At 39.9% G+C, this 15,656-nt stretch overlaps 1 protein-coding gene across 2 annotated transcripts in view; it reads right to left on the minus strand.

Annotated features, from left to right (window-relative positions):
* The window catches only part of smpd3 (sphingomyelin phosphodiesterase 3), a 146,507-nt gene that overhangs the window by 30,557 nt on the left and 100,294 nt on the right, over nucleotides 1–15,656 (minus strand). For both annotated transcript variants that reach the window (XM_060928403.1, XM_060928401.1), the window contains exons 4-5: nucleotides 13,815–13,976; nucleotides 8,193–8,282 (exon numbers count right to left, since the gene is read on the minus strand). In XM_060928403.1, the coding sequence (XP_060784386.1) occupies nucleotides 8,193–8,282; nucleotides 13,815–13,976 (252 nt within the window). The remainder of the gene's footprint in view (nucleotides 1–8,192; nucleotides 8,283–13,814; nucleotides 13,977–15,656) is intronic.

A 15,656-nucleotide genomic window follows, 5' to 3' on the forward strand; every position in this document is an offset into this window, starting at 1 on the left:
AAAACCATCATTAAAAGTCAAACAGAAAAAGTATGGCAGGAATACTGGGACACCACTGATACAGGAAGACATCTCTACAATATACAAAAGCATGTGGGTGTTGGGAGAAAGGTGGGGAAAAACAGAAGAGAGAAAACCCGTCTAATAATAGGCCATACAGCACACAACAAGACACTTCATGTCATAGGAAAACATCTGACTGGGTTATGCAGACATTGCAATCAGCCAGAATCAGTGCAGCATGTGGTAGTGGAATGTGACTTCTATAAGAGAGAAAGAAACTAAGTGAAGCACTTTAAGAAATAAAGCTGAATGTAGCAGGTGGAATTACCTTTTACTCCGCAGTTTCCTTGAGATCTGGCTGCATTGGGAGGGGCTAGTCCAATTAATCAATGGCGTGCGTCACGAGCCTATTTATGGTAGAGTGATTTTGAACTCTGGAGGCGTGACGACCCCCCCCCCCTTGCTGTTTCCTGTCACACCCCTTCCCGTTTACCTGTGGCCGGTAAGCACGCTTGTTTGGAACTCTGTTACTCTGGCTAACTTTCGTTTGGTTTATTTGTGACCGGCTCTGGTTGCTTTTCAGTGTATCCACTGTTTGGCTTTCCTCCGGTCTTGTCCAGCTGTGCATTTTGTGTGCAGTGACTTCCGAATGTTCTCTTGGCATCTGTATTAAGTGCAGATGACCCATGGAATTCTGTGAGCCTCGCTGGGATTAGGCGAGAAGTTTTGGATCGTGTGGTATGTGCCCCTTCCCCTTGAATTCCTACTACTCTGAGTTTATTAAGCGTGGCGTTAATTGAGTATTTTGCGTGTTTTTTTTAGGTGTTGCCGGTTTTGGTCCGGGTTTGCTGCTGTTCTTGCCAGCGTGTTTCTACTAAGTGCTGTTTTCTCTGATTGATGCAGCTGCCTGCATGAGGAGGGCTGCGAAACCACCACAGCCCTTTAACACTAGTTTTAACTTTTGTAGGGTGTGTGTGTGTATGTGTGTGAGACTGTTTGTGTGCCTGATCATCATTCATTTATAATCAATGTGTGTGTTTGGAGTGTGGTATGAGGGATATTTTCTTTTCTGTTAAATTGGGTATTTTTGTTTATTTGTTTTAGTCCTGCTCAGGCTTCACCTGCTGGCAGGAGGCTCTTTTTCTATAGCTGTGGATAGCCAGTGGGCTATCTTATTGGGCCTGATTTATGTTAATGCCTTTTTTATTTTTTTAATTTTGTTTATTTGGTTTAATGCCCATGAGAGCTTATTTTATGTGAATTTGTGTGGCTAGTAACCACGTCTGCCAACCTTTTCTGCCGTGGCAAGCAGCCTTTGGTTGCCAATTGTATGCCAGTACTGGTGGGAGGCTATTGCAAGCTGTGGATCATCAGTGGTCCACGTAGTTCCCCTCCCTTAGTTTACATCGTGTGTGGTTGTGCATTTTAATTGGTTAGTTTGTGATCTAGCTGTGTTATTTCTTTGTTTGATTTTCTCTCTTCATACCTTTTTTTTCTGTTTATTTACTTTTCAGGTACTGTGTGCCCAAGGCGGGGTGGCAGCTGATTCCTTAGGTGCTGGTGTTTTCCTATTGTCCGTGTGTGTGTTCACGTGTGCCTGTGTGGAATTCTCCTTTTATGTTTTTGATTTTATTTGATTTATTTTGATTTGGTTTGTAGTGAGTGTGACACGTGGGCTTGCATGGTGTGCCTCTTTGGATCTCTTCTCCGTCTCCTGGTATCTTGCCCCCTGCTTAGACCCCGAAGCCGCCGCCAGGCGCCGCTAAAACCGCCATTTAGAATTTGAGCCGCCGCCAGCCAATAATTTTGTAAGCCAATTTGAGCCGCTATCTAATAAAATTTGGCTGAGCCACTAAGAATTGTGTACATCAAATAATGGGTTTATCCACATCATGAGCTACAAGAAAAGTGACACAAACATGATCAACTGTACACACTAGTAGTAACACAATAGAGACGTATAGGCATACACTGTAGAGATTTAGAACTGATATCACAGCACAGAGAGCCACCACAAGCTTGCCGTTGTGACTACCTGTCTGGCTTCCCGCCCCTCACACCGTTACCACGATACACTGGGGAACCTGGGAACCCACCCAGAGCATCAATCGACTCCGATATCGACGAGATGGCTGCATTCCTTGCCGCTGCTGAGGGAAAGTGTAAAGGTATTTTTTTTTTGTTTGTTTGTTTGTTTCACATACTTCGAGATTGATTAAAAAAAAAAGTACTCCACCACTCTACTTTCATCATAGTAAGATAGCTGCCAGTCCTTCACTGGTCATTGCTAGTGAGAGTAGATAGCTAGATGCCTTCCTCGAACAATCCAGATTAGCTTATTATTAGCATTGAACTACAATCTTGCTAGATTTATATTTACAATGAAGTAAGAGACCAGGGGACCTGTGGTAATTTGCTATTTATTCCCCCCATTTGTTTGATCCGTTCGCCCGGATATATGCCACACAGTGACGTCCAGTATCAGCCATTTGTAGCCATAAACATTTTGGTGGCTGCAGCAGCCATTAAGGTTTTGGCTGAGTCAGCTAGCCAGCCAATAATTTCATCAGCCAGCCATTATCCTGAAAACAAACGGCTTCGGGGTCTACCCCTGCTTGTAGGCCTCGGCCCTGTTAATATTGATTTTTCCCTTACCCTTGCCCCACATGCATGTTAGTTAGTCCTTTGGAGTGTGAATGAAAGTGATTGTGAAGTAAAGGAAATAATTATTTTGTAAACATTGTAACAAAATAAAATAGCCTTTTTGTATTTTCATAACTTTGGTCTCTGGTGTCTTTAGTCAAACGAACCTTGCGTGTCAACATTGTGAAGTGTTTTCTGGTTAATATTCCTGGGGTGAAAGTCCCCTGGTGGCGTAGTTAGTAATTGCTCTTCTGTTTAAGGTCAAATTTAGTCAACACTTGCTTTTCTGCCCAAGGCCACATTAACTTCATGCTAGAGAACATCTTAGGTAAGGCCAGGGGCGCCGCTAGGGGGGGAAAGTTAGGACGATTCTAAGGGCCTGGCACTGACAGGGGGGCCCTGTGAGGGATATTAATATTATTTTAATAGTATTGCCTTGTGTAAGTTTTTGAAATAAAATATTTCATTTCATCTGTTAAAATATGCAAATTATACATGGTTATGATTTGCTATAACATTTTTCTTGAATTATTTATGATATTGTCATTTCACCCCTCCACCCTTTTTACTAATGGTACAGTGTGATTCTGGGCGCGGGATTAGCGCAGTTTAGAGCAGCTGTCAGTTTCTCTTTGCGCGCAACAGAGGTGAACGTTCTAGAAGTTGCTAAGCAGGAGCAGGTGTGATAAATTATGAAGTCCGGATATCACACTGTGTGTGAAAAAAAAATCACCTTTTTTCATAGGTATCTTTCTTGTATAATTAAGTCTAGATGTTTTGCTATTGTTCATGTGTGGATTTGTTGATATTGTTAAGTATTTAACTTTAATATGTTGCACATTAGCTGTGGTCAGAGATATCATTGCTATTGTTCATGTGTGGATTTATTGATACTGTTGCTAAGTATTTAACTTGAATATTTGAACATTTGCTGTGTTTTCTAATAAATGTGTGATGCCTAAAAGAAACCAGAAACACTTAGTGGATTTCTTGCAGTGCACTCTGTGATTGTATCAAAAAACTAGTGTAGTTATTCATCAAGGCATAGATTTGATCACATACAATAAGTCAATAAATGGAGGAAACAAAGGAATACATTTTGTAATCCTGATTATTGATGATGTTTGCTGGAGGGCTCTGGAGTATCCATAATGTGCATACAGAATGTTATAAATCCATACTGATACAGTGATGCATGCAATTTCTCTCAACACAAACATTTGGATTGAATGAACTCCATAGGCTACTGAGTGGCCTAATAATAGTTGCTCATAAAAGAAAAAAAAAAAAAAAAAAAATATATATATATATATATATATATATATATATATATATCTTCCATATATATCATGGAATGTTCATTTTAAGGCAACAGTCTATTCAGTCTAATTCTGACAGTACTGCATTTAAAATGTTCATATACCAAATAATTGTATCACCTAAACTTGCTAGGTAGCTGATCACACGCGTAGTAAAGTAAAACTGCCAGCCAAAAACAGACTTCAAATTCAGTTGCTTGAGCTTGAAAATTTTACCGGGGGGGCCCTAAATTGTAATCTTTCATAGGGCCCAAGATTTCTAGCGGCGCCCCTGGGTAAGGCATTCGGACGTACGGAAGCCGCGAGAGGCCCTTCATATAATCTTTTTTTATTCACCTTGTTATCCCGAGATAACGACATAATTAATTCAGGATCTCGAGAAAACAACACAACTAATTCGAGATCTCGAGAAAACAAAACCATTATTCCGAGATAACGACATAATTAATTCAGGATCTCGAGAAAACGACACAACTAATTTGAGATCTTGAGAAAACAAAACAATTATTCCGTGATCTCGAGAAAACAAGACAATTATTCTGTGATCTCGAAAAAACAAAACAATTATTTCATGATCTTGAGAAAACAGCTGAGATTTCTAGCAGAGCTGCGCCCCCCTGTGGGTCAGACTTAATGCAATCTCTCCCTGTGTCAACCCCTGATCAAAATATTGCCTTATTAGGTGATCGATTATTCCAGACATTCTAATGACCAAAGTTGCGTCTATACAGAATGAGAAATAGCCCCAAAGTTAGCATATCACAAGTCTCTTGGCGCACCTGAATGAACCATTTCTCAGCTGTTTACTCGAGATCACGGAATAATTGTTTTGTTTTCTCGAGATCTCGAAATAACGGTTTTGTTTTCTCAAGATCTCGAATTAGTTGTGTTGTTTTCTCGAGATCCTGAATTATGTCGTTATCTCGGGATAACAAGGTGAATAAAAAAAAGGATTATATGAAGGGCCTCTCTCGGCTTCCGTACGGACACATATATGGCCAACTAATAACATTTTTAAAAGAAACAGGTGTAATAGAGAAAATTTAGGGTTTTTTTTTTCTTTTTTTATCTGCCAATCTTCTGTTCCACACTCCAATCCAGTAGGTGGCAGTAATGCATCTTTAAGCTGGCATACCAACCGCCATTAAACCCAAAAGAAGAAGATGGACCAACCGAGGACGAAATAAAAACTCTACTCAAAAACAACCCCCCCCAAAAAAAAACAACAAAATATGGAATGAAAGTATTTGATGGTAAGAACATATATTTTTTTATTTTTCAAGAATTATTATTATTATCATCGCATTTTTCACAAATTGCTCCTGTCATTTCACCGTGTTGTTTACATTCTAAGCAGAAATGATTTTGTCGGATGTTTTGTATAAAGTTTTTATTTGTCAAATTTGCGAAAAATAAAAATGCTCCGTTTCTCAAAATCCAGTGAATGTGGATAAAATAAAACAGTTATTTCACTCAATCTCGCCGAACATAGCTTATAGATAACTCGGTGCTACGCGCCTCGTCGGCTCACGTACGACTCGATTTCATGGAATAACTTAAATGCACCTTTTAAGCATTGGAAAGATAACTGTTGTCAGTCATATCAGTTAGCTCACTATTTGGATCTTTATAAGCAAGGAGTTGAATGTAATTAGATGTAATTAGACCTTCACGCATTTCAGTTGAATACTTCTGATGTGGTCGTTTCCATTATCCATTACTTGGCTACATTAGCCGCGTAGCTTCAGCCATGATACAGATCATAATGTTTTGGCTGATGGACTCCATTTGTGGTTCCTTTACCACAGGAGACTTGTGTTCCTTTAGCAGACTCTTCAGGGAACAGAACCATTTTACAAAAAAAAAAAGCAAAAACCCAGCAAGGGCTAAATCTAAGAAACTCAACAAACACAGCCTTTTTAAAATTCAGAAGGTTTGGCTTGGCAGCCATGTTGTTTTCCCTGAGCAGGCCGTGATCTCCTGAGGATCTCGACTCAGGGGAGGTCCGTGTTTCAGGCGAATGGACGTGAGCCACTGAACCACCACTACCTCTGTTTAGAGACCTGTCTGTTTGCGGAGCATGCTGGGAAGGCAGCGTTTCCACGGCCACTTCCTGCCAACTCATCTCATACACCATCTGCGGGGCAAGCGGCGCCTGCAACACGTCTAAATTTGATCGCGCGCGCACACACACACACACGCAAACAAAGCATAAAACTCTGAAGTGCTCTCGAGCAGTGTGTAGCGAAGACATTATCCTATTTCTCACCAAATATTTAATTTGCAAAGAATTTCTGAAGGATTTGCTCAAACAAGAGGCTTTTCGAAATAATTATTTTTGCTTGATGTGATGACTGCGTTCCACTACAACAAGTTGGTAAACCAATACTAGAAATTAGCAATACCACATCTAGCCATTGTTAGCAGTACCAGTTGATAGCAGTGTTGTAGTCGAGTCACTAAACCTCGAGTCTGAGTCCAGTTTCGAGCCCCCAGTGTTCAAGTCCGAGTCAAGTCAATGTCATTAAAGAAAATTTCAAATCGAGTCCACTTTTGATCCGAGTTGAATCCGAGAACAAGACTCTACCCGCACCATTTGATGGTGGCTGTTGCTGCCTTTATGTGAAAGCGTCTCTGCTACTGTGTTGGACTAACGTTACTGCTCGACTGCCCCATTTTAGTTAATAAGCTACAAATAAAAAGCTTGTTCATCGCTCAGCAAGCCCCGCCCACTATCAACAGAGCAATGAACATAGCGTGTCACTTCCTTCTCTGGGTGGAGTCTTGCCAAATGATGATTGAAGTTTGAGGTTGTCCCCGTCGTCTCCTCAATAGTTCTTCTACATAATGGAACACACAGCAGTGCATTTTTTCCCACCGCATGAGAAGTCTGTAGAAGCAAAGCGGACAATCCTAGCGGCGTTCTCTCCAGGCATTTTAACACCACTAACGTTTCCTGAACATGACGTATGAACAGGTGAATGTGCATTCTCTTGCATGAAATTAGTATAAAAATTAATGTAGATATAAATATCTTATGCCATATTGCAAAAATTAAAGAAAATAGAATCCTCGTCTCCAATTTACGAGTTCGAGTCCAAGTCCGAGTCATCAGTGCTCAAGTCCAAGTCATGAATCCTTAAAATTAGGGCACGAGTCAGACTCGAGTACCAAAAGCCTGGTTGATAGCAAAGCATTAAGCAGCAAACAAACACCATAGCAACATGTCCACAGATAGAAGTTGGACGGTACTGTCTGTACGACTGATTTAATGAGACACAAATAAGACAGAAGTGCTAATAAACAGTATATTACTACAGTACAGCTTTCACTACGGTTGATGTACTGAGCAGCCATTTTGGATTTTGAAATCAAGGTTGGCAAGGTTCCTCTGACTTCAGGGGATGATCCGGTTGACATTTCCGACTGGAAACTCGGAAATCCTGACTTCCTAGTACAAATGGAATGCAACATTAACCCTCACTTAACGTTTACCTCAAGAGAGCGCTGCAGCGACGCTTTAGTCTTTTAGTCTGTCCAGCTTTCTCACCTCTTTAACTATACACTCTTCTTAAACAGATCAGCTTCCAAAATGTCAACTATCTAATGCTAATATCAATTCGCTATCACTGCGCTCAGCTCATCGTCTTGTAGGTTGCTAACTAGCTGGGACGAGTCCCTTCCATAACTGTGTCATGTTGTTTCACAACATGTCCGCTACTTCAACACTGGATTTCTCATCACCATGGTGTTGGAAATGACGTCGCTGTAAAAATGGTGAGTGAGAAAAGAAGCTGTTGAGCGTTTATTTTTAGGTAGCAACTTCGAAACAGCTGTTACTGCTGAAATTAGATTGTTTACAGATTTGACGTATGAGTTACTGCTTAATTTAAAATACTCAGTAAATATAAGCCTTATCAGCAAGTCACTATTAGGCTCACATTAAACCGATATCGAACAGAGAGATGAGAAAGTAAAGCGAAAGCTGGCTTTAAATAAAAAAACAAGCAGTTGCTTTAAATGCATTGGAATATCAGGGTCGTTTTATCTCTCAGCATGTTATCATTTAGGATTTTTTTCCCCTCTATAAACGAACTGTGAGATTGAGGAAACGGAAATTCCTCTGACAAGGCGGAGGTGTGACGTAAGTTATAAAAGCAGGTCACAGCGTCAGTAATAAGCCACAGGAGGGCAGTAATACATGTAAGCAAGCGAGAGGAGACTCACCCAAAGCCCACGGTTTGTCCTCTCCGGGCCCCAGACGACACGGATCTCTGTACTGAGTAAAAATAGCGTGCTGCTGCTCCAACTTATCCTCTAAAATAGAGAAAAACAAAGGAGAGAGAGAGAGAGAGAGAGAGAAGCACTTTAAAATAAAACCCTGCCTTTCTCTATCTTTTCAAACATCCTGTATAATCATGTGGTGTTTGCTTCTGGAATGAAGAAGGAGGCTTTCGATATGTATAAGAGTGAATGATCCACTTAATTAAGCTTAAAACTCCATTCTGGTTAGCGTGTGATCGGAAGGAGCTGAGGGACTTTGGTGCTGATGAGGCATCGACGGATGTCTGTCCATGTCCTCGGAGCGAGACTAAGACAAAGCACGAAATCAAAAGCAGTTAACATAATTATATTGTTTTACAGTGGTGCTTGAAAGTTTGTGAACCCTTCTATATTTCTGCATAAATATGACCTAAAACATCATCAGATTTTCAACACAAGTCCGAAAAGTAGATAAAGAGAACCCAGTTAAACAAATGAGACAAAAATATTCTACAACCCTGATTCCAAAAAAGTTGGGACAAAGTACAAATTGTAAATAAAAACGGAATGCAATAATTTACAAATCTCAAAAACTGATATTGTATTCACAATAGAACATAGACAACATATCAAATGTCGAAAGTGAGACATTTTGAAATTTCATGCCAAATATTGGCTCATTTGAAATTTCATGACAGCAACGCATCTCAAAAAAGTTGGGACAGGGGCAATAAGAGGCTGGAAAAGTTAAAGGTACAAAAAAGGAACAGCTGGAGGACCAAATTGCAACTCATTAGGTCAATTGGCAATAGGTCATTAACATGACTGGGTATAAAAAGAGCATCTTGGAGTGGCAGCGGCTCTCAGAAGTAAAGATGGGAAGAGGATCACCAATCCCCCTAATTCTGTGCCGACAAATAGTGGAGCAATATCAGAAAGGAGTTCGACAGTGTAAAATTGCAAAGAGTTTGAACATATCATCATCTACAGTGCATACTATCATCAAAAGATTCAGAGAATCTGGAAGAATCTCTGTGCGTAAGGGTCAAGGCCGGAAAACCATACTGGGCGCCCGTTATCTTCGGGCCCTTAGACGGCACTGCATCACATACAGGCATGCTTCTGTATTGGAAATCACAAAATGGGGTCAGGAATATTTCCAGAGAACATTATCTGTGAACACAATTCACCGTGCCATCTGCCGTTGCCAGCTAAAACTCGATAGTTCAAAGAAGAAGCCGTATCTAAACATGATCCAGAAGCGCAGACGTCTTCTCTGGGCCAAGGCTCATTTAAAATGGACTGTGGCAAAGTGGAAAACTGTTCTGTGGTCAGACGAATCAAAATTTGAAGTTCTTTATGGAAATCAGGGACGCCGTGTCATTCAGACTAAAGAGGAGAAGGACGACCCAAGTTGTTATCAGCGCTCAGTTCAGAAGCCTGCATCTCTGATGGTATGGGGTTGCATTAGTGCGTGTGGCATGGGCAGCTTACACATCTGGAAAGACACCATCAATGCTGAAAGGTATATCCAGGTTCTAGAGCAACATATGCTCCCATCCAGACGACGTCTCTTTCAGGGAAGACCTTGCATTTTCCAACATGACAATGCCAAACCACATACTGCATCAATTACAGCATCATGGCTGCGTAGAAGAAGGGTCCAGGTACTGAACTGGCCAGCCTGCAGTCCAGATCTTTCACCCATAGAAAACAATAGGCATATCATAAAACGGAAGATACGACAAAAAAGACCTAAGACAGTTAAGCAACTAGAATCCTACATTAGACAAGAATGGGTTAACATTCCTATCCCTAAACTTGAGCAACTTGTCTCCTCAGTCCCCAGACGTTTACAGACTGTTGTAAAGAGAAAAGGGGATGTCTCACAGTGGTAAACATGGCCTTGTCCCAACTTTTTTGAGATGTGTTGTTGTCATGAAATTTAAAATCACCTAATTTTTCTCTTTAAATGATACATTTTCTCAGTTTAAACATTTGATATGTCATCTATGTTCTATTCTGAATAAAATATGGAATTTTGAAACTTCCACATCATTGCATTCCATTTATATTTACAATTTGTACTTTGTCCCAACTTTTTTGGAATCGGGGTTGTACTTGGTCATTTATTTATTGAGGAAAATGATCCAATATTACATACCTGTGAGGGGCAAAAGTATGTGAACCTCTAGGATTAGCAGTTAATTTGAAGGTGAAATTAGAGTCAGGTGTTTTCAATCAATGGGATGACAATCAGGTGTGAGTGGGCACCCTGTTTTATTTAAAGAACAGGGATCTATCAAAGTCTGATCTTCACAACACATGTTTGTGGAAGTGTATCATGGCACGAACAAAGGAGATTTCTGAGGACCTCAGAAAAAGCGTTGTTGATGCTCATCAGGCTGGAAAAGGTTACAAAACCATCTCTAAAGAGTTTGGACTCCACCAATCCACAGTCAGACAGATTGTGTACAAATGGAGGGAATTCAAAACCATTGTTACCCTCCCCAGGAGTGGTCGACCAACAAAGATCACTCCAAGAGCAAGGCGTGTAATAGTCGGCAAGGTCACAAAGGACCCCAGGGTAACTTCTAAGCAACTGAAGGCCTCTCTCACATTGGCCAATGTTAATGTTCATGAGTCCACCATCAGGAGAACACTGAACAACAATGGTGTGCCTGGCAGGGTTGCAAGGAGAAAGCCACTGCTCTCCAAAAAGAACATTGCTGCTCGTCTGCAGTTTGCTAAAGATCATGGGGACAAGCTAGAAGGCTATTGAAAAAAATGTTTTGTGGACGGATGAGACCAAAATAGAACTTTTTTGGTTTAAGTGAGAAGCATTCTGTTTGGAGAAAGGAAAACACTGCATTCCAGCATAAGAACCTTATCCCATCTGTGAAACATGGTGGTGGTAGTATCATGGTTTGGGCCTGTTTTGCTGCATCTGGGCTTGGACGGCTTGCCATCATTGATGGAACAATGAATTCTGAATTATACCAGCGAATTAAAAAAGGAAAATGTCAGGACATCTGTCCATGAACTGTATCTCAAGAGAAGGTGGGTCATGCAGCAAGACCTGCAAAGGTCATGTACACAAGTCATTCTACCAAAGAATGGTTAAAGAAGAATAAAGTTAATGTTTTAGAATGGCCAAGTCAAAGTCCTGACCTTAATCCAAACAAAATGTTATGGAAGGACCTGAAGCGAGCAGTTCATGTGAGGAAACCCACCAACATCCCAGAGTTGAAGCTGTTCTGTACGGAGGAATGGGCTAAAATTCCTCCAAGCCGGTATGCAGGACTGATCAACAGTTACCACAAACGTTTAGTTGCAGTTATTGCTGCACAAGGGGGTCACACCAGATACTGAAAGCAAAGGTTCACATCCTTTTGCCACTCACAGATATGTAATATTGGATCGTTTTCCTCAATAAATAAATGACCAAGTATAATATTTTTGTCTCATTTGTTTAACTGGGATCTCTTTACTTTTTGGACTTGTGTGAAAATCTGATGGTGTTTTTGGTCATATTTATGCAAAAATATAGAAAATTCAAAAGGGTTCACAAACTTTCAAGCACCACTGGATTCAGTTAAATTGCTGTCAATTGCAACAGTTATTAGTATTTTATATATATATATATATATATATATATATATATATATATATATATATATATTTTTTTTTTTTTTTTTTTTTTTTTTTTTTTTTTGCTGTCACCCTTAGGGGTCCATGCTAGAACCCGATTGATTTTATGAGGATTTTTTTTTTTTTTAAATGATGGAACCCTCCTGATTTTTAGCTCATCTGGCCACAGGCTAGTCTGGATGAACTTATGCGATCATGAGTCGTCTGCCATCTGTCTGTCCACAATTTACAAAAATCGCTACTCCTCCTACAGCATTAATCGTATTTTGATCAAACTCACATACAATGTTCCCCAGGTGGATATGTATAAAACTTGTCAAGATGGTGGCACCACCTGTCATATTTACGAGTTTATGGGCGTCTAATATTTTTGGGTGGCTCATCACATTAAACGCTACTCTTCGTAAACTGCTGGGACATTTTCACTGAAACTCACAACCCAGAAGACTCTAAAGACAGATTCCAACAAGACTTGTTCACCAGGTGGCACCACCTACCATGGATGAGGCTACAGAGAGGTCACATGCAATTTCACGAAAATCGCTACCTCTCCTAGAGGAGTGATCAGATTTTGATCAAACTCATATGGAATGTTCCCCAGGTTGGTTTGTATAAAACTTGCCATGATGGTGGCGCCACCTGTCATATTTAACATTTTTATGAGCATTTGAAAATTTTGGGTGACTTGTCACACCAAATACTACTGTTCGTAAACTGCTGGGACGTTTTCACTGAAACTCACCCAGAAGACTCTAAAGACATGTTCCAACAAGAATTGCTCACCAGGTGGTGCCACCTGCTATGGATGCAGCTACACAGGGGTCATATGCAATTTCACAAAAATTGCTACTTCTCCAACAGGCTTGATCGGATTTCAAACTTAAACAGAACAACAGTGGCTGGTCTGAGCTACAGCCTCACTGAGGCGATTTTTTTTCAGGATATTGTTCAGGGGATAAGCAATGAGAATAATAATAATAATTTAAAACTATTAAGCTATTAATTTGTTATTACAGTGTCAGTTTCAAGGGTCCAGGCAGAGAAGGTTTTAGAACCCTATAGTGCTTGTGAGTATTTATATTTTGTGTGTGCTTGGATTGTTCGGAATATTAGTGGGCCAGGTACATATATAAAACCAGAAGGGCACTCGGTAGATAGAGTACATACCTCCATCAAGCCACATATTATCAACATCAAAATTAAATCACTTGAACCTAAGATAATTTATAAAGCTGTCCACCAAATTTAATGTAAATCTGTTCACTACTTTTTGAGTTACACTGGAAACAGACAAATGCAAATCATGGATTTGTATACATATCTGGATCCTGGCTCCACATAAATACCCAGATTTGCATCAAAATGTAAGCATTTGTTCTTTGGCCAATGGCTCACCTTTCCTCCAAATTTCATCTAAATCTGTTCACTGCTTTTTGAGTTACATTGGGAAAAACCAAAAAAATCCTGGATTTGCATACATATCTGGATCCACATACATATCCAGATTTGGATTAAAATCTAATCATTTGTTCCTTGGTCCATGGTTCACCTTTCCTCCAAATTTCATCCAAATCTGTTCACTGAGTTACACTGGGAAAAGGCAAACAAACAAATCAATGGAGGTGAAAACATGACCTCCTCCACCAAAGTTGGCAGAGGCAATAACTCAAAATTACAAGCTGTAAATAAAGTAGAGATTTCAAGATGATATGTCAAAAATAATAACCTGATATCCTGAAATAACAAGTTAATAAGCTGAAATAAAAGATCAATTGAATTCTTTCATAACTTGTAGTCCAGGACTTCCATACCATTTCCTGTTAATGCTATCTCTGCTGGGTTTCCCCTCTCTAAATGACGTATCAGTATAAATGGGGGATGGGGGATGAATAAAAAAAATGAAATGCATGCAGTATTTTCTAGAAGTGAACTTACCTGAGGAGCAGTTATCGAAGTTAAGGTCTCCGAGGATGACGTCGAAGGCTACCTGGTCCTCCATACCTTTCTCCTGAGCTGCAGATTGAGACGTGGCCAACCTAAAGTCAGCTCCCCACTGCAGGAGCAGATCCAACTGCTCACAACGCACCGACGCATCGCCTGCACAGGGCCCAGAGAGAGAATGAGGAAATGATGGCTTTTCTGATTGATTATTCACTCTTTAGTCACTTCAACATTGTTGATTCTGAAGCGCGGGGTTTTATAATAATGTAGAATAATAATAGTGTAGCACTTGATTGTATATTAAATATTATACACGTATATAAAGACTCAGAGAACAACGCTGCATCGAGGCATGTTCAGGTTTAGCCAAGAGAAGACCCGCCCTCATTCAGAGATAGAGATCTCATGTAGCTTAGATGGCACCGAATGCAATGTGGTCTTCTCTTATTAGTCAAATTTTCCATGAAAAAGTTGAAGTGACATTGTGGGCGAACCAGTTCAACAGTCATCTGATAAATGGATCGTAACCAGTGACTAAAGGTCAAAGCATTAATGCAGGCTATTTTACAGGCATAGTGGAACATTTCAGTCTAACACCACCCCCTGGTGGGACGCTGGGAATTTTCAGTATACTTCAAACAAGATTGTATACACAACATGCATGCACTGCTGTATATAAAAGAAAGAAAGGGAAGAGAAAGCGGAATAAAAGGGAATGAGAACAGTGGAAAGGAACTGACAGGACAAGAAGGGAAGGGAAAGGAGAATGGTGGAAAGGAAAGGAAAGGAAAGGAAAGGAAAGAAATTGAACTGAAAGGAAAAGAAAAGAACTGAAGAGAAAGGCAAGGAAAAGAAAGGAAAGGAAAATTGTGGAAAGAAATGGAACTGAAAGGAAAAGAATGGGAAAGAAAGGAAAGGAACTGAAAGGAAAGGAAAAGAAAGGAAAGGAACTGCAAAGAAAGGAAAGGAAAATAAAAGAACAGAAAATTGTGGAAAGAAATGGAACTGAAAGGAAAAGAATGGAAAAGAAAGGAAAGGAAAATTGTGGAGAGAAATGGAACTGAAAGGAAAGGAAAGGAAAGGAAAGGAAAGGAAAGGAAAGGAAAGGAAAGGAAAGGAAAGGAAAAATGTGGAAAGAAATGGAATGGAAAGTAAAGGAACTGAAAGTACAGGAAAGGAAAGGAAAATTGTGGAAAGAAATGGAACTGAAAGGAAAAGAAAGGAAAGGAACTGCAAGGAAAGGAAAATAAAAGAAAGGAAAATTGTGGAAAGAAATGGAACTGAAGGGAAAGGGAAATAAAAGAGGAAAATTGTGGAAAGACATGGAATGGAAAGTAAAGGAAGTGAAAGGAAAGGAAAGGAAAATAGTGGAAAGAAATGGCTCTGAAAGTAAAGGAAAAGAAAGGAAAGTAAATTATGGAAAGAAATGGAGCTGAAAGGAAAGGAAAGGAAAGGAAAGGAAAGGAAAGGAAAGGAAAGGAAAGGAAAGGAAAGGAAAGGAAAGGAAAGGAAAATTGGGAAAAGAAATGGAAAGGAAAGTTAAGTTTCATGATAAAAGGCAAACAGAGAAATGAATAAATGAAAATATAAGAGAAAATGGCGAGGGAGTAAACGCAAAAATGCAAGCTCTCTTAGTCACTCGGCACAGCTAAAAGAAAAGAGTGAGCGAAAGAGTTTGAGTAACAAAGTGTATAGGAATGAAAGGTGCAGCATTCTCAATGTATATTTTAAACCACACATTTCAAAGACTTTCTCCCGTGTGTGTGTGTGGGATGCTGAATATCTCTGAGCATTAAGGTGAAATCAGGCTGCATTTAAAGACAGAAAGCCCATGAG

This window comes from Neoarius graeffei, chromosome 8 (genome assembly GCF_027579695.1).
Source record: "Neoarius graeffei isolate fNeoGra1 chromosome 8, fNeoGra1.pri, whole genome shotgun sequence".
NCBI lineage: Eukaryota > Metazoa > Chordata > Actinopteri > Siluriformes > Ariidae > Neoarius > Neoarius graeffei.